General features: G+C 54.8%; 1 protein-coding gene across 2 annotated transcripts in view; it reads left to right on the top strand.

The window, feature by feature from the left end:
- The window catches only part of MAN1C1 (mannosidase alpha class 1C member 1), a 139,197-nt gene that overhangs the window by 101,263 nt on the left and 19,264 nt on the right, over positions 1-18,670 (top strand). For both annotated transcript variants that reach the window (XM_045997080.1, XM_045997090.1), the window contains exons 3-7: positions 1,442-1,557; positions 3,419-3,499; positions 9,305-9,399; positions 14,853-14,979; positions 17,937-18,030. In XM_045997080.1, the coding sequence (XP_045853036.1) occupies positions 1,442-1,557; positions 3,419-3,499; positions 9,305-9,399; positions 14,853-14,979; positions 17,937-18,030 (513 nt within the window). The remainder of the gene's footprint in view (positions 1-1,441; positions 1,558-3,418; positions 3,500-9,304; positions 9,400-14,852; positions 14,980-17,936; positions 18,031-18,670) is intronic.

The raw sequence follows: 18,670 nt of genomic DNA, 5'->3' as shown, positions 1-18,670 counted from the left end.
CTCTAAAGGAAATTACTCCTAACTGTAGCTTTAAGGAGTTGATGGGAAGCAGCTACCTCTTCCAGGCAGCCCTCCGGCTGGCCCCAGGCACCTCTCCTCCCTCCTTTCCTCCTTCACAATACTCTGCAGTCAGGCTCTGGTTGTGCCACATGGGGAGGTCTTCCTTTTCACTCTCCTGCCCAGTCCGTGGTGTGGAAAGCTATGATATTTTGCACCATTATCTCAGCCTTTGCTTCCAGGACAAGAGTCTAAGGCCCAGTGGCAGGGCCAGGTCTCACAGCTTGTGCTTTCTGTACTCCCCGTCCGAGAGCGGCCACAGAATCTTTGCTTTGTGCATTTGTTTGGTTTCTTTGCCCAAACTTTTTTTTTTCTCAAATGGAAATACATTTCTGGTTGTAAAAATAATCCACGAGCTGAAGAAATAAAAAAGCACCTGTAATCCCAGCTCTTGGAGGTAACTGTTGAATCACATGCTGCCAGACTTAGTTCTGTGCGAGCTCACCCACGTTCGGCATACAACGAAGAAATTATACTGTGCTTCTTTTCTTCTTCTTCTTTTTTGCAACCTACGTTTTTAAAAAAAATATTTTATTTGACAGAGAGAGACACAGTGAGAGAGGGAACACAAGCAGGGGGAAGGTCAGAGGGAGAAGCAGGTCCCCTGCCAAGCAGGCAGCCTGGATGCAGGACTTGATCCCAGAACCCCAGGATCATGACCTGAGCCAAAGGCAGCCGCTTAACGACTGAGCCACCCAGGTGCTCCTGCAACCTACATTTTTTAACTTAACAGATCCCATGGATATTTCCCCAGTAAACATGGGTCTGCCTCACCTGCAGGAATGGCTGCATTGTGTCCTATTTTATGTTTGAGCCACAATTTATATAACTAATCCCCTATTGTTGGATTTGGAGCTTTCCCCCCACTCTTCCCATTGTATATAGTACTGCAATAAATACCTCCCTGGATAAATATTTGTGAACATTTTTTTTTTTTTTGGTCTTAGAATAAAATAAAGACTGACATTGAAAAGTCAGTGGACTGACATGTTTGTTAAGATCGTGTAAACCCAATGCCGGTTCACCGTCTCCCCCATGCCACAGAAAAGTGGTGGGTGCCTGGCCGGTACTGATGGTTGACTTGTGGACAGATACTCATAGATGAAGGTCTGGGGAGCGGTTCGGCCTGTGAACTTGGTGTCCCAGCCCGCTGCCCAAGGTCCACTGCCCAGAAAGCAGCCTGGGGTGGGCGGAAGGGGGCACACTTGCTCTTGGACCCCCGCTTCGAAGACTGGTGGAGTCTCCCTGGTTCATGCCTGGGCCAGCCTTGGCCTTGGAGCCTGCCCAGGCACTTAGAGGGGGCCGGGGAATGGGGGCTTGTGTGGCTGGGGATGAAAAGGATAGGAACGAGCCTGAGTCATGCCTTCGATCTCTGTGCCTACAGGAGGCCTCAGTGGGGCAACCATCATTGACTCCCTTGACACCCTCTACCTCATGGAGCTGCAGGAGGAGTTCCAGGAGGCCAAGGCCTGGGTAGAAGAGAACTTCCACTTGAATGTGGTGAGTCAGAGATCTTTGGGGTGTTAAGAGGCAAAAAGTGCCTGGAAAGTCAGGGGCCAGCTCCATCCTATCACTTCGGAGAGCCAAAGACCCTGGCCCCAAGCTGCCCAGCAGAGCAGTGCTGGAAGTGGGGCTCTGTGAACTGTCTGCTTTGTCCTCTCCCTAAGACCAGCCTCAAGGTAGGGCACCCCTCCAGCCCTGGCCAGCCCATGCGTATCTACCAGCCTGTTCTCCTTTGGAAGGGAAGATAGCCAACAACCCCTCCCTCCCTTGCCCGGGGTGCCAGGTCCCAGGAAGTCCCTTCTAGGGCTGAACAGCAGCAACAGGGAAAGTGACTCTGGAGGGGAGAAGTGGCTTATCTGCTCAGAGCGGCTCTAACCTGGAGCCCCGCCCCATCCTCTGCTGCCCTCTAGAGGTAGGTGAGAGGATGGGGAGCCACGGGATGACCGTGACAATGACAATGCCTAATTCATAGGCTTACCGTGGAGGGCTGATTACACCGTCAAGTCTGACATGGAGGTAGGGTGGTGTCCTCCTCCTCCTCATTATTACCATCATTTTGAGGCATGTGATGCCTCTGGTAGTCTGTGTGAGGAAGCTTAGAATCCTCCCATTTCCTACCATACTGAATGGGAGAAAGGCCGAGGCAGGAGAAGGAAGGGTTATCTTCCTGGGCGCACGTGGCCCCTGGTGGATGGGGGAGAGAGAATGGGCATCCGGCACCTACCTAGGGTGCCAGCTGCTGGCAGGTCCGGGGAGCCTGGGGACATTTCCAGCAGCCTGGTGCAGGTTAGGGAGGGTTCTCCGAAGAGGGCAAGATGGGGTCACATCCCCTCTCTGAGCCTTGGCTTTCTCATCTGGAAGACGGGAGCAATGCTGAAAGAGAGAATGGCTTTGCAGTGCTCTTTTTCAATGGAAAGCTCTCCCACATGAAGGGATGGTCATTGTGTGTGGTCAGCAGTAAAAGACTGATGTGGGGAGCACTGGGCGCCTGGGAGGTCATAGCGGGCACCTCTGGGAAGCCACGCAGGGTGTCGGGCGGGCGTCTTACCCGTACCCCTCAGAGCGAACCGCCTTGGGATGAAGAGCCCTGAGCAGAGAAAAGTGGCATCTCTTGCCTGACATCCCAAAGCCAAGTAAGAGGCTGAGGTGGGATTTTAACCTAGAGCTGGTCCTTGGCATGGTGCCCCAACATCCCTGATTGGCAGTCCAGACCCAAGAAAGAAAACACGGCTTAAGCCAAGTGTGGACATGCCTTCGGGCTGCAGACCGGAGGCTGAGAAGTGCTGCTTACCTGCGGGGGTCGGCCTGGCACTGCGGCCTCTCAGCCTCAGCTTGGTCCTGTCTGCCCCAGAACCTCCTCAGAGAACCTTCTGCTGGCCCTGTCTCCCTGCCCTCCTGCTAAGCTAGGACGGTCCCTCAGGAAGGGGGCAGGTGGCTGGGTTAAAGAACTTGCCTCCCCTCAGGCTAGGTGTTAGCCAGCAGCTCCCACCACCGTCTCCAGCCGCCTGGAGAGCCGCCAGGCCCAACTTTGCTCTGGCGGCCTCAGGCGAGGGCTGGGGAAGGAAGCCAAACCCAGCGTTTATTCGTAATGCTGTCCACGCGCTGTTGTGGCTTGCCCTGCGGGTCCTGATCCCTCTCAACTTCTCTGAAAACCACCGCCCAGCACAGCCTGGACTGCCAGGTCCAGGACTGTCAGGTGAAGCCTCGGAGCCCAGCACAACGGTGGCCAGACCAGTGGGGTCGGGGGCTGGGGCCAGAGTGGCCTGTCTCAGGGCCTGGCTGTCCCCCGGAGCCCAGCAGGCATCTCACAAGTGTCGTACCCTTCCCCCCTCCCCTTCTCTTTCCCGCTGCCTTGCAGAGTGGAGAAGCATCCCTGTTTGAGGTGAACATCCGGTATATCGGAGGCCTCCTCTCCGCCTTCTACCTGACAGGAGAAGAGGTAAGTTGACCTTTGAGGCCCCTCGACCATTCAGGTGTGAGAAGACTTCGGAGAACATCTGATCTCACTCCCTCATTTCCCCAGTGAGGAAACAGGGATTCAAGGGGAGTTGCCCTGGGCCACCTGGGTCCACCCAACCTCCATGGGGTCCCCTGCTGGCCCTTCCTCCTCTTCTGATGCTTCTGTTCTGCTGCCCAGGTGAGCCCCACTGGCTCCCACAGTCGGTAGTAAATTCTCTAAGGACGATGACTAGTCTCTTGACACCATCTACGCAGCTCCTCGCACAGCACCCAGCAGACTCTGGGCTCAGCCGGGGTTTATAGAGCTGCTGGGCTGGTTTTTGCAGGTGCTGGTTTTCAGGATGGAGGAAGCCAAGACCGTTGTTTCATGATTTTCACCTGTGGGCGCTTCTTGTCCTCCACCACCACCCCTCTGCTCCCCTCCTGAGCCAGCCACTGGCTAGACACCCCTCCAGGTCTCCAGCGGCAACGGGAGATGGGCAGCCACTGCTTGTCACATGCCCTGAGTGCAAGGCCTCAGGCCCCAGGCGAGCTGCCTCAACTTCCAGCGGAGGGGCTGAGAAGTGTGGGGAGAAGGCAGAGCCCTGGGCACAGAGTCCGAAAACCTGGGTCTTATCCCCACACCATACCTGCCTGTGATCTTGAACAAGTCCTCTCCCCCCACCGCCTGCGGGCCTCACTTCCTTCTCCACCGTGGGGATCGGCTCACAGAAACCTTGCGAAATGGGAAAGGAGAGATAAGGTTTGACCCCAAGCTGACCAGCTCCAAAGCCCGTATTCTCCAGGCTGCAAGAGAATTTTGGGAAAACCACAGCGCTCTGTAGAAATGGGAGGCTCTTCTTCCCCTTATCACCTCCCATGAAAACGCAGCCCAAGTATCTGCACACGAGGTTGGCCAAGTCCCCAGGACGTGGGTCATCCACTGTTGTGCTCCCCGTTACCCGGAGGGCCGCGCTGCTCAGCACAATCCCTGCCTGGGGCTGGATGCCTGGGCTTTAGCCCTTTTCCTTCCCTGCACTTCTCCCTGCTCTGTCCACCCCGAGATTAACATCATCCCCACTCCCTGCGGCCAGGGGACGCAGAAAAACCCCCACTAAGCCCCAGTGCGGTTGTCTGCGGAGGCCATTTCTGCAGCCAGGGGTTCAGAAGCACCAGGTGCCTGCTCTCCCTCCCCGGCCGCTTCAGGCCTCTTCCTCGGGTCTCATCTCCTCGGCAGAGATTACCACTTGGACCAATTCGTCCCCAAGTAATTGTAGTTGGGAGCCTTTGGCTTTGAGCCAAATGAAGCCTGAATTTCACTTGAAAACCCAAGAATAGGACAGTGACATGGAGCAGAGAAAGGCACCATGTTCTTCTAGGTACTTGCCCAGCCTCTCTGCCGCTCATGGCTCTGGGAGGTGGACATAGGATGTGGGGACCGGGGAGGGAGCCGTGCATCTCTGGGTTCACAGGGGTCAGTCTGGGGGCCAGTGATTTGCAGGGGGCACTGGTGTCCCTCAGTTCTGATGCTCGACCCTCCCCCTCCCTCCTCTTAGAGTATCTGTGATTCTGAGAACTTGTTTGAGGCCTTGGTTAGTGATGTAATCTGGCTGGGTCTGAGGACAGAGGAGGGGTGGTCCCGTGGGGTGGTCCTTGGCTTCATGCAGGATAGAAGTGGAACGTGAGCCAAGAGGAAGTGAGAACTGAGTTTACTGAAGACACAGAGAGAGGGACGGTACAGATGGAGCATCTGGGAGACTCGGAAAGGAAAAGGAGAATGAGTCTCTTCTTTGCTTAGGATCTGCGGTTTTTGTTGAGGATTGTGGTCTGATGTCCATGTCCTCTTAGCATCTAGGAACTGGTCAGAGCAAGGACAGGGTCCAGGTTCCCTCCATAAGTCACTTATTACTCCGTGCCAGGGGTTCTTGACATCGAGATGTCTGGTGTCAGTGGCTAGGATATGCACAAGGCAGCCTGGTCATTCTCGCCCAGAGAGTCCTTGGATGGCATCTCCTGCACTGGAAGATTCCAAAGAAATCATTCACTCCTTGATCCTTACAAGGATGAGGCAGCTCTAAGGCGGGGGTGCAGGTGCTCACATGGGTCGAGGCAGGTAAGGACCATAAAAAGCAGTCCTTCGTGGGGTCACTTCAGTTCCCCTGTGTCACTAGAAGGGTCATCAGTCTGACTGTCTGGGATGCAGACTGGACGCTGGGGTGTGGACAGGAGGAAAGGAGAGCCTGTGATTTAGAACTAGGCCACAAAGTCCCTCGAGGCTCAGAACCCCCGAGCAGGCAGGCTCCTGAGGTTGTGGGCACAACCCTGTCCTCCAGCCATGCCCTGCTGGTCCCTCTCTGTCCATAGCACCTCCGCATGGCAGAGACCATATCCAATGTGTCCCGTCTCACTGGCCCCCAAACACCCCATGGGGTGGGGGTCTTTGCCTACTTGCAGATATGGGAACCGAGACTTAGTAGGAACTCGCTCAGGTCACGTTCCCTGAGGGCCGAGGTGAGTCGGTGCCTGACCCTGTGGCCTTTCTGCCACAGGCCTGGGTTACAGCCCCCATGCAGCCCGGCCCGGTGTCCCCACTTGCCACCACCTCTCTGTCCTCCGTGTCGCACACAGTGGGTGCCTGTGGCTGAGCCTTTCCGTTCTTCAGATTTACCACAAGTATTTGTGGAATGGTGCCCGAGACCCCAGATCCCTCCTGGGCTGAGGCCTGTCCTTGCAGCAGGGGGAGCGTAAGGGAGTCACCTCCCCTGCTGGGTAGGCCAGCCCTACCAGACACCCCTGAGAATGGCAAGCATGGTGACAGTCACACCAGGTGACGTTTGCCCAGCTCTCTACAGTTCATGCAGCCCATTCCCTTCTGTACCTTCTCTCACTTGAGTTCTAGAAGAACACCGGGAAGCATCTAGGGCACGTGAGCCGTTCCATTGTGCACGCGAGGGTCAGAGACCCTAAGGTCACACAGCTGCCGAGTGGGAAGATCTGAACCCGGGCTCGGAGTCCCAGCCCGGAGAACTTTCACTCTGCAGAATGTACTTCTTGCTAGTTTGTCTCTCCTCTGTTCTGGAACCTCTGGGCCCCTGACTGTGGCTTACGGTGGCTGCCCGCAGCCGCATCTCTCTGTGTTGGAAAGGCAGGAAGCTCGTGTCACTTCCCAGCTCCACAACCTTGGGCAAATTGCTTCTCTGAGTCTCGGTTGTGTCATCCTCAGAGTGGTCAACACCCTGCCCACAAGGCTACTGGGGACTGAAGGTCACGTAGAGAAGATGCCTGGCATAGTGAAACATTGTGGTTTATAATAAGTAATACGTTTTTGATCTTCATCCCATTTCTGGCAGAGCTCCTAAAACTCATGGAATTTCCTAAGCAGTGAGAACAATCATTGTGTCTTTTGTTATGTAAATTGGGTGACTCTTGGACCCCACCTGAGGATAGTGGCTTCTTGCCAGGATAATCAACCAGAAGGTGAGAGAGAGGGTAGTTATATTCAGTCCCATGCCCTGACTTCCAAGGGACGGGAGAGCCAGGAGGTTGAATCAGGAGCCAACTGGCAGTGGCCTAATTAGCCGTGCCCATGTCATGAAACCTTCATAAAACCCCAAAAAGGAGCTGGGCCATGGAGCTTCCAGGGTGGCTGAGCACTGGGAGATCTGGGGAAAGCTCCAGTCCCGGAGAAAGCATGGAGGCTCTGTGCCCTCTCTCCAGACCTTGTGCTAAGCATCTCTTCCATCAGGCTGTGCCTGGCTACATCCTTTTATAATAAACCAGTAAGTAAGAATGTTTCCTGAGTTCTGTGAAGCATTCTAGCAAATTAATCAAACCCACAGAGGGGTTGGTGAGAACCTCGGACTTAGAGACGGTGTGCAGAAGCACAGGTTAACAGAATGGACTTAGGACTGGTGTCTGGAGGGGCGGAGGGAGGGGTGCGGCAGTCTCGTAGGGCTCAGTCCTCAAACCGTGGGAACTGATGCTGTCTCCAGGAAGATAGTGTCAGAGCTGAGTTGAATTGTAGGGCACCCAGCTGGTGTCTGGCGAATTGCTTGCTGGTATAGGGAAACACCCCCCCACCACACACACATACACAGTGGAATCGGCTTCAGCATCTGTTCCACACCTACTCACTTCCAAGAGAATAAGTAGACTCATGTTCTTCTTTTGCCGCTGGTACCCCTCTGGTCCACACACACTCACTCAGCATCCTTCCTGGTGGGGTTGAGACCCTGCAGTGCCCGCCAGCAACAGGCTTTTCCAAAGGTGGAGACGTGGAAATTCCTAAGAGCATTAAGAAGACCCAGCTTGCAGTCCTCCGGGCAGACGGCAGCCGGTCAGCTGCCTGGAGTGGGTTCAGGTGCAAGTCGGTTCCTCCGCACCGCACTGCGCAGCCTCCCTGGGGCCAAGTGACACTATCAGGAGCCTCAGATGAGAGCCCTTTGTTGTTGCTAAACTGGTGGCTTCTGGGCCAAGGCTTTGGAATCTGGGTTCTAGAGAAACTCCCGCCAGGACTCTGATGTGGGTGGCCCCTGTGCCCACTCCTGGGACCCACTGTCTGGCGCGGGACACTGTCCTCTTCTCCCGTCCATCCCTGCCAGGCCCCTGGTGCAGTTCTTCCCTCCCCACCACTCCCCTCCCAGGCAAGAGGCACAGCTGCCCTCAGAGGCCCCGCTGGCCCTGCAGACTTCCCACTTCAGGCCCTCCGTAGCTGCCTGAGCCATTCAGGGACCCATACCGGGGCCCGGAGACCCAAGAAGACTGGTTTCGCCGCACACGGGAGGTCGGTAGACTGAATCGGCCTCGAGCTTGGAAGCGAAAGGAAACGTGTTGTTCCACCCGGAGCAGTTGCTAAGGAACTTACATCTCACGTTATAAAAAATAAATAATATTTACTGTGGGCTTGCTTTTATTATTAAAAATAGCACAGAAAGATAAGCCGAAGGAAGAAAATTCCTCTGTGAGCCTACCCTGCACCCCTAGGCGAGCATTGTTAATATTTTGGTGTATTTCCCTCCCAGCCTTTCCTCACGCATCCGTGTGCATGTAATTTTTACTAAAGTTGAATTACACTATTCCAAATTATAATTTTCTTTTCATAAGCTACAAGCCCTTTCTTTGTTATGAAGTAATCGTCTATATCATTCCAGTGGCTGCCTGGTCTTCTGTTGCATGGATAAGCCCTAATTTAACCACTTCCATATTGTCTGATGTTTAGAATATCGTCATTTTTCCACGATTATATTTATATTTATTTATATATTTAATATATTTATTTATTTAGATTTACATTTATATTTTCCATGTCATATTTCCACGATTGTATTATAAACAAAGCTGGAATAAATAGCCCTTAAGTTCAACCTTTACAACATCCTTGATTACTTGTTTCCTTAGAATAGATTCCTAAGATGGAAACTGAGGCATCAGAAGGTCACACGTGCTTCTGAATTAGAAGAACAGTATGAGGGGGTCAGAGCCTCCAGCAGGGCCCTGAGGCCTGGGGCCTCCTTACGGCTCCTTGGCCCCCATGTCAGTAGTTTAACGGTTCACCTTCTCTGCTCCTTCCCGTCTGTAAAATGGGAATGATGGGAAGATTCAGTGTCAAGGGGGAAAGGCCCTTTTGCCGGTTTTGCACACGGGGAGACAGCACTTTGCTGAGAAGCTCCCAGCAGTGGCACGGTGAGGCAAGGACAGGAACCCGAGCCTCCCACCCACCCCCCAGCCCGCAGCTCCTGGGCCCCTCTGCCGGCAGGAGCGCGCCCCCCCAGACCCACTCAGGATGCCCGTGCTGCTTCCTTTACAGGTGTTCCGAGTGAAGGCCATCAAGCTGGGAGAGAAGCTTCTGCCGGCCTTCAACACCCCCACGGGTATCCCAAAAGGTGTTGTGAACTTCAAAAGGTAGGCCGTCTTCTGGTTTCCTGCTTGTGGCTTTGGGTGCATCTGTGTAGAAACTGAGGCACGGAGAGGACAGGACCCACCGTGGGAATCATAGTGAGTCAGCGGCACAGCAGAGACTAGCCTTAGCCGAGGGCTCTCCAGGGCTGATGCTTGTCACCAAACCTGGGGCTTAGGATTCATAAGGCCCGATCTTCCCTAGGTGGGGAGGGGGGCAGCTGGTCTGTGATTGTCCCCTAGCACTGCCTTGACTCACAGCCCTACAGGTGTGCCCAGCTAGGGTCAGGAGCCAGTAGGCACATCACATGGTCCTGCCACGAGGAGATACCCCAAACTGCTAGGGGGTCTCGAGACCCTGAGCAGAGGGACCCCTGGGATCCCAGGAACCCAGTGTCAGAACCCAGAAGCTTGGACTCCAAGGAAGAAATGCCCTAGTCAGGTCACATAAGCCAGTAGCTGGCCATTCCTGGGCACAACCTGGACTTCCAAATCCATTCTTTTTTTTTTTTTTTTTTTTAATTTATTTGACAGATCACAAGTAGATAGAGAGGCAGGCAGAGAGAGAGAGAGAGAGAGAGAGAGAAGCAGGCTCCCTGCTGAGCAGAGAGCCCGATGCGGGGCCTGATCCCAGGACCCTGAGATCATGACCTGAGCCGAAGGCAGAGGCTCAACCCACTGAGCCACCCAGGCGCCCCCCAAATCCATTCTTAATAATACTTATTGGAATTACCCCCTCTTTAAAAATAATAAGTTTTCATTGCAGAAAATATGGATTACACCACAGAGAAGACTCCTGCATGGTTCCATTAATCAAAGAAACCACCAGTAATGCTTCTTTCTACTGACTTGGTTTTAAAACATTGATTCTTATTGGCTGCTTCCATGATTTTCCTTCCTGACCTATTGCTTAATCCAGTGTGTGAACTAAAGACTTTCTGGGTAGCCACTAAGTCACAGAAAGTCAAAGTGGAGGGAACCCTGGGCTGTGCAATGAGAGAAGGGTAGAGCCGAGTCTGGGGCTGGGTCCAGCCCCAATGCCTGGGGGTGCTTACCTGCCCCCCCATGAGGCTGCCCTTCCCTCTCACAGGGATGAGAGTGTGTTTATATCCACCCATTGTCCAGATGTGGTGACTGAGACCCAGAGAGGGGAAGAGGTGGGGTCAGAGTCAAGAGAACTAACAGCCAGCCAGCTTAATGATGGATGAATCTTTATGAGCATGGGTCTTGCTCCTGGGGACCCCCAATGCTCCATTGTCTTGCCTTTCCTCACTCTGTTCTTCCACTGGTCGCCTTCCTCTCACAGCTTCCCTGGCCACCAAAGGCCAGCTGCCCTGCCATCTGGGCCACGAAAACCAGAAGCCTCTCCTGGCATCCAGACAATTTATCTGCCTCCTTATGGCCTCGGCACATGCCTCTTCATGTTCCCTGCTGGCCTGGGAGCTTCCTGAGGGCAGGATCCCTGTCTAAGTCTTTGCTTCTTCCTTCAGCAAATATCCGTGTTCGGGACTGTGTGCAGGATAAGAGATCAGCCATGCGGCTGGGCCGGCCGCTTACTGAGCAAGTCCACGTGCCCGGCATTGTGCTAAGGGTTTCCGGACATTGCCTCACCAAGTACTCCTCACAGCAACCCTTTGAGGGTAGATATTGATAGTATCCCCATTATTCAAACAGTCTCAGAGAGGTCGACTAACTTGCCCAAAGTCTTATAGCTACTAGGTAACCGGGGATATGATTTAAACCCGTTTGGTCAGAGATTGAAAGCTCTGCTCTTAGGGCCTGCCTGGCCGTCCCTGGGACAGGAGCCCTGCCACCCCTGTGCCTCAGGAGCAGACCCCAGGGAGATGTTGCAGAAGGCACCCAGGAGCTCCCCGGGGCCATTCTGGAGGCTCTCCCGCAACCCCAGGTCTGGGGGGAAGGTTGTATTTCTATCTCACCAGATTTCTCCATTCCAACTCCCAAAGTGATGTCTTCCCTCAGGACTCTCCATCCACCAGTGGCGCCCCCCAGCGACCTGGGAAGGAAGCAGGGGCCCTGGGCTCTGGTCAAGCGCCTCAGTGCCTCTGCCTCGGCTTCCTTGCGGTCCCGGGCAGGTCCCACTCTTCAGGTCGGCCCGCGTGGGGCCTCACAGAGGAGAGGGGACTCACCTGCTCTGTCCCGTCCCTTACTGTCTCTGTGGTCCGAGAGCATTCCTGGGGTGCGACCTCACATAAGTCTCACCATAGGCCACAGGGGACCCCTGGAGCCAGTCGAATCCATTCTCCATGCTAGGGTTGACTTCTCAGAGCTGGACGTTTGGATCACTGCTCAGATTCCTGTCCCACAAACACTGATCCTGGAGAAACACAGACACAGCTGTCAGGGAGCGGAGGCACAAACTCGCTGTCTTTGTGGCTCTCTGTCCCAGGGCTGGCTTCTTGGTCCTCACTGCCTGGAGTCTGGGAGAGGACCTGGGCTCAGCCCTCCTTCCGGCATCTGCGTCTGTGCGTGGCCCTGTGCTGGCTGCCTGCCTTACCCCGGTCCCTCAGAGCCCGGACCGGCTGCGACACAGATCCTGACATTTCTGATTAAGAAAATGCGTTTATTTTTAGGCTATTTGCCTGCTGCGGGTGCTGTATACATATGTATGTATATGCATATTTCCTGGCAACGCCTCCCTTTCATTTTCTGGGTAAGAGAGTCTGTTGCTAAAAAAACGCCTCCCTGTTCCAGCCGGGGGAATGTCAGGGATGTTTATAGCCGACGGGGCGCTGAGTTTGCTCTTTACAGAGGGGGCCTGCTGGTGGGAGCTGGGCTGCACAGGGCCAACCAGGACCCTCCAGAGGGAAGGGCCAGCCCGGGTCCCAGCAGGAGGGATAGGTAACAAGGCCCTGCCCCAAAGTGAGCCTGACTGCTCCTCCCATCTGGGAGGCAGAGGCGGGGACAGCTGTGACCCTTGACCTGCAGGGACCACTGAATCTGAGAGAGTGGCAGTGTCCAGTCCAGGGATTAATCTGTCCCACACAGACTCACACACACAGACACACTCGGCGGCCGCCCACCCGAATCAGCAGGCTGAGGTACACAAGTTCGCCTGTGTCACACACTCTTGCCCCCACACACTCCCACACAAACATGCATTTGTGTAGACATGCTCCCACCACACACAGATAGCCACATCTTAGTAACTGCTCGTGTTTCTGGAGCATTCGCTGTGTGCCACACACCATGTGAACACGTGATCTGGATTCTCTCTCTTCAGCCTCACAGTGAGCACCAGGACTCCACTTCACCAGGGAAGACATTGAGGCAGAGAGAGGTGAGGTCGCTCACCCAAGGTCACACCGCCGTGGAGTGAGGTTAGAATTAGGTCTTTCTGGGGGTGAAGCCTCTGCCTTCACAGATCATGATCTCGGGGTCCTGGGATCGAGCCCCACATCGGGCTCTCTGCTCAGCGGAGAGCCTGCTTCCCTCGCTCTCTCTCTGCCTACTGGTGATATTTCTTTCTGTCAAATAAGTAAATACAATTAAAAAAAAAGTGCTAAACAGGGCACTTACGTTGTTTATTAAAAAAAAAAAAGAATTAGGCCTGTCCAGCTCCGACATTCACAATTGTACCGTACACACGAGCACACATACAGACATACACGTACCAATGGGAGCTTCTGCCATGCTGGGGAGGGACGTTTTGGAGCGACCCCTTCTTCGGGGAGGGAACACAGGCTGCAGACCCACTGTAGGCTTACCAGACTGGGAGGGAGGCAGGGGGCAGAGCCCTCGCCCAGGGCCTCACAGGGCTGATCAGAAGCCCTCCTGGTCTCTGGGTGCTGCCCAGAACAGGTGCATTTGGAGCACAGAATACCTTGGATTTGGATTTGGATTCAGCTCTACCAGTTCTGTTCCTTGCTGTGTGACCTTGGAGAATTGTCTTCCCCTCTCTGAGCCTGAGCATCCTCACCTGTGAAATAAGAATCGTGGTATTCACCTCTGAAGTTGTGAAGATGTGAAGATAAAATAAGACACTACAATGTCTGGCACCCACTAGGAACTCAGTAAATCAAACAATAATTTTAATAAACTATAAACACATGATTTATATGTGCGTAATTACCTAATTTGAAAAATGACAGTAATTACATGCCTAATTTATACCTCCCGATAGCTCGGTGAGGTGTGGGTACTGTCATTTAACAGATGAGGAAACTGAGGGCGAAAGAGATCAGTCGACCTGCCTGAAGTTGCCTGGCCGGGCACCGCGGGAGCGGGCATTTGAAGACAATCAGGAGAGGGAAGGCGCCCACCCACTGCCCGCTGCTGTCCAGCCCTGGTCTGCGTGTCTGCCCAGCTGGCCCCCCTGCAGGGAGCCCACAAGGGAGGGAGGGAGGGAGAGGAAGGAGAGGCTCATGTGGGGGAAACCGAGAGCAAAAGACAGCTGGCTGATTAGTGGTTGTTTTGACCTTGAATATCTCTTCGAGGGCAGGAATCATGCATTATTCAGGAAACCCTCTGTGGGTACCCACGGCTCCCACTGAGATAGCTGGAGAGAGAAGTCACACTTGGCCTGAAGGGAAGAGGAACAGAGAAGGGACACCTTCCCCTTCCCTCTGGGTGGATGTGGGGCCATCTGGGTGGGAGACCATTAGGGGATGTGCAGAGCCCAGTTTGAATCTGGCCTCCACCATCTACCAGCTTCGACCTTCCTGATAACTTACTTCCCTCTCTGAGCCTCAGTTTCCTCTTTGTGTATTGGAATGAATGATTCTTTACCTTGTGGGCTTTAAATGAAGTTAAGATGCAAACAGCTTGACCCTGTGTCTGGTATGGGTAGTGGCTCAGTACACAGAAGCTGTTTTATTTTTTATCTGCGAGCCAAGTCTCCCCTCTGTATGCAACCCATCCTTCCTCCCCGCCCCCAACTCAGGGAAATACCCAAAGAGGTGGAGGCGGGAAGAAGGTGGGGTCCCTGCTTTTCATCTGCCCCCGTCCGGACCCCAGCCACAGCAGTGTACCCCCATACACAGCGCCACAGACTGTAGCGGCCAGATGGCCTTCAGCCAGAGGACAGAAAGCATCCCACAGGGTCTTTATGGTCCCTGACAGCATTGTCCATATCACTTATTAATTTAGCGTAACTTGGGTGCCCGATCTTGGCCACCAAGGCAGCTCTGCCCCGGTCCTCGAGCCCACACATCTCCCAGGGGCTGGTTGATGACAGAAACAAAGAATAGTGCCGGTAGACAGGCCCAGCTAGGTTCAGATCGCCTCCAGCAAGTTGGTTCACGGACATCCGTGTCTTCATCAGCAACTGGGGCTGTTATCGGTACTGACTCCCAGGATGGAGTAACGGAGGGAGATCAGATGGCGGGAGCTCCCGGGACAGGGCCTAGTGAGCGGGTACCACCCCCCACACACATTACTCTCAGCAGGGGAGCCAGCCCCAGCAGCAGCAGACTGACAGGGGTGCTTCTGTCTTTTCACAGTGGCTCCAACAGGAGCTGGGGCTGGGCCATGGCCGGGAGCAGCAGCATCCTGGCTGAGTTCGGGTCCCTGCACCTAGAGTTCTTACACCTGACCGAGCTCTCTGGCAACCAGGTCTTCGCAGAAAAGGCAAGTGTTCTCCCCGCTCCCCCACCCCCAATGGCTCCTCCCTCTTCTCCCCACTCAGCAGGTTCCCAACCAGCAGGGGGGGCCTCTGGTCACTGATAATAGATAATACCGTTGCTGCCTGCTGCAGGAGCCCGGCGAGTGCATGCCCGAAGTCAGGTGGCAGGAAGGTGCGCGCAGGGAGTCATCGGGGTTCTGCCGGGGCAGGGAGGAGATGAGGCTGCCAGCGAGGTTCTCGCCGGGGCTGTCAGCTCGGCGGCAGCCACGCACATGTGGAATCGGGGGAGAATGCACGAACTGAAATCCAGGCACCCGCTCCCGTTGGCAGGAATTGGCCACCGGGTGCAGAAGGCCCCTTTCCAGAGACAGTTAACTTTTTCATGTGCGATCTGCTGCCTTCTCCTTCCAGATGCCTGCCTAACTCACGTTGTCAGCAGGCTGGCAAAGCGATTGCACTCCACGGCAGAGGCACACGTCTGCCCTTCCTGTTTGTTACCAGGTTGGCTCAGGCCACAAGGGGTGCTGAGAGCTGGCCTCCAGGCTGTCAGCCCGTCTGACAGCTGCCCGCTCCTTCCCCTCTGTGAAGCCCTCCGGAAGAAGGTGTTCCTCCACATGACTGCCCGTGGCAGTCCCCACCGTCTAGAAGTGTCTCCTCGGGTCTAACACTAAACCCCAGGAAGGGAAGGGTTCACACAGATCCTCAGAGGGCACTTGGGCTCCACCAGCAGCTGTCCCCACCCTGAGTCCTACCTAAGGAGCTAAAGTCTTACCTCTGGGAATATCCCTTTGGAGGCGTCTCCCCTCCCAAAGCCTTCCCTTCTCTGAAGGTTGGACTCTTGGGGTGCCAAGGGAGCCGGGAGACCATAGGTTCACACCTCTACCCAGCAGTTCCCACCAGCTGTGTGTCCACCAGCCAGCCTCCAACATCATTCTGCGAGCCTAGAGGAAACACATCTCCGAACGTCCCCCAGGCCTGGGAATATGCATTTTTAATAAGCACCCGTGTGCTTTTTGATGCCAGATTTAAGAGCACTGCTTATTCAGTATGGGACTCTCCCTGAGCATTCTTGGGAAGCTCAAGAAGAGCTTTTCAGCCCCTTGATCACTTCCTCTGTGTTGGAGTTCACTACCTGCCCCCTTAAATAGCTTGTCACGTCAGACCTGCCTTCAGAGCCTGTACTGGGAGGACCCTGGCACCCTGTGACAGTCCGCCTTGCAAGTTTGTGAAAGAAGTTCCATCCCACTTCCTGATGGGTCTTATTTGCTGATCTGTTTTCCTACCTCCAAGCCTTCCCTCCCCCAGCCTCCCCGTTTCCTTTGCTCTTGAGTCAGACTCCACTGGGAAGGTTGTGACTGGCTCACGCTGGAGCGGGACAGAGAGCTCACTCTAGTCCCTGGTTAGTCTGGACAAACTTGCCACCACCGCCCCAACACTTACATTGTGTCGGGTACCTTTATAGTGTTTCTGTCCACCCCTCCAGACCCTGAGGTGGGTCTTCTTGTTACCCGCATTTTACAGAGGAGGAAACAGAGAGGTTCAGTCACTTGTCCTGGTCATCCAGCTGGTAAGTGATAAGGATCCAAGCCCAGGACTTTCTGACTCCAGAGCCCACGTTCTTTGAAGACCAGATTAATATAGCAGGCTTCAGGCTTTCCCCCTCGAGTCCATCTGCCTGTCTCTCTGTCTCCCTCTACATTTATATTCTCTGGCTATTTTCATCCCCCAATCATGCCTCCCACAGAGGCAATTATTGGCAGTCAACAAATTGGCCCAAATTCTAGAAGCACCCGTACCCTCCAGGGGAGCTAATTTAGCCTGCTTCACTGCTCACCACCAGGACAGTCGAGAATAACTCAGGTACAAGCACATTCCTGTCCCCTATAATGGACTCCGTTAACATTAATGGATATGAAATCTCATGTGGTAAAGCAAAGTGCCGTTCCCTGGAAAGAAAGGTCTGACAGCTGAAAGGCTGCTCTCCCTGCTCCTCGCCTTGTAGATAAATCTACAAGCACGGTACAGCACTGTCCCTGAGGGCCTTGCTGTTCTCGAGGATTCTGTGCCGGAAGGATTATGTGTCCTGCCAGAGAGCAGACCCCAAGGGATAAAGCCTTCCCTCTTGCCCTTTGTAGCCCCAGAGGTTGCAAATCCAGCTTCTTCCTGCTCCAGCCGGGCAGCCTTTGCGGTGTGTTACTGCACGGTCCCTGCCCTGACCTGTGTCGGACACAAGGGCTACTCCGCATGGCCAGCCGAGCCCTGCCTTGTGTCCTGGCTCTGTCACTTAAGAGCTCCGACCACCGGCAGGCCGCTGAAACTCCGGGATGCGGGTTTGTCGCCTGTTCCACAGAGACAATACCAGATGGGTTGTTCGAAGGTTCCGAGGTGATGCAGGTGTTGGGTCTGGGTCAGAAGGACTGAGAAATGTTCGCAGCTGTTGTTAGGGCAGGGGTATAAAGGAGCCCAGGCCTTTCCTCTGCAATGGTTCCTATGATGTCTGACACAATAACTTATTCCTTGGTTGAACCGTATGAAATCGCTGCTATTGACCATCTCTGACCTATTAAAAGGCAGTTTTACCCGTAGCTACTATCGCTTATAGGAACTACCCCCCGCCCCACCTGAAAAGGCCCATCCCTCCAAAGCAATGCACAGTGAGGAAGGGGTGAAGTGAGGGGAGCGTGGGGGGCCTAGCAGGGCCCCAGGCAGAGGGGTCAGTGCAAAGGCAGTGGCCAGGCTCCCCCGTGGCCGTGTCCTGCCATGCCTCACACGTGGGCCCAGGGCGTGGCCATCTCGCCACCTCCAGGCTGCGGCCTGCTGTTGTCACGCAGCTCTCCCTCCTGCCTCGCCTGAGCGGTTTCCTCTTCAGATCTGAACAAGCTCCCTCCTTCAGCAGTGGCCACTGAGCACTGCCGGCTCCTTCCAGAAAGTGAGGGTGCGTCTCTTGTCCATTTCTTGGCAGGTCAGGAACATCCGAAAGGTCCTCAGAAAGATCAACAAGCCCTTCGGCCTCTACCCCAACTTCCTGAGCCCAGTGAGTGGGAACTGGATGCAACGTAAGTATGGGGAAGCCGCCGCCCGCCTTGCGGTCACTGCCACCAAGATCCCGTGCGAGGCACCTGGGCCAAGTGAGCAGGGATACGTTTGTCAGAGCCCCAGGCCAGCGAGGCCTTTGCTCCATGCTCCCGGATGCCAGCCACCGTGGGGGTTTTCGCTGCCCTTGTGTCATCCTGTGTGACAGGTGTGGTGGCTGCCCTGTCACAAGGCCTGCCCTCTACATCCCCTGCACACTCCCTGCCTCCAGGCTTCCGTCTCTTAGGGTGCCACTGAAGCCTCTTTAGTCATCCCCCAGACTAGTGGGGCCATTCCACATGGCACCATCTATCTGCTCCAGGGCTGGTCCCAGGAAAGACCACGTGTCCTCTCCCAGCCCCTTGGATTGGGTGCCCCACCTCCAGCCTTAATCCAGAGCCTAACTATATAGTGATACAAAAATCATGAATTTACCGCGTGGGCCCGGGAACCTCACTGATAGCCCCCAGCTCCACCCACCGAAACAGAAGGGGGTTTGCGGGGACATGCAAGCTGGAGGGTGTGGGAAAGTCTCCCAGGACCCTGGGATTGCTCCTGCCAGGAGGTCACAGCACGAATTGGTGGCGGCAGCTTCCTTCAGCCCTGCCTCTAAGGGCTTGCCCC

The sequence above is a fragment of the Meles meles genome, chromosome 1 (assembly GCF_922984935.1).
Source record: "Meles meles chromosome 1, mMelMel3.1 paternal haplotype, whole genome shotgun sequence".
NCBI classification, from domain to species: Eukaryota; Metazoa; Chordata; class Mammalia; order Carnivora; family Mustelidae; genus Meles; species Meles meles.
Note: the sequence above shows the minus strand (reverse complement) of the source record. Positions and strands in the feature narration are given on the sequence as shown.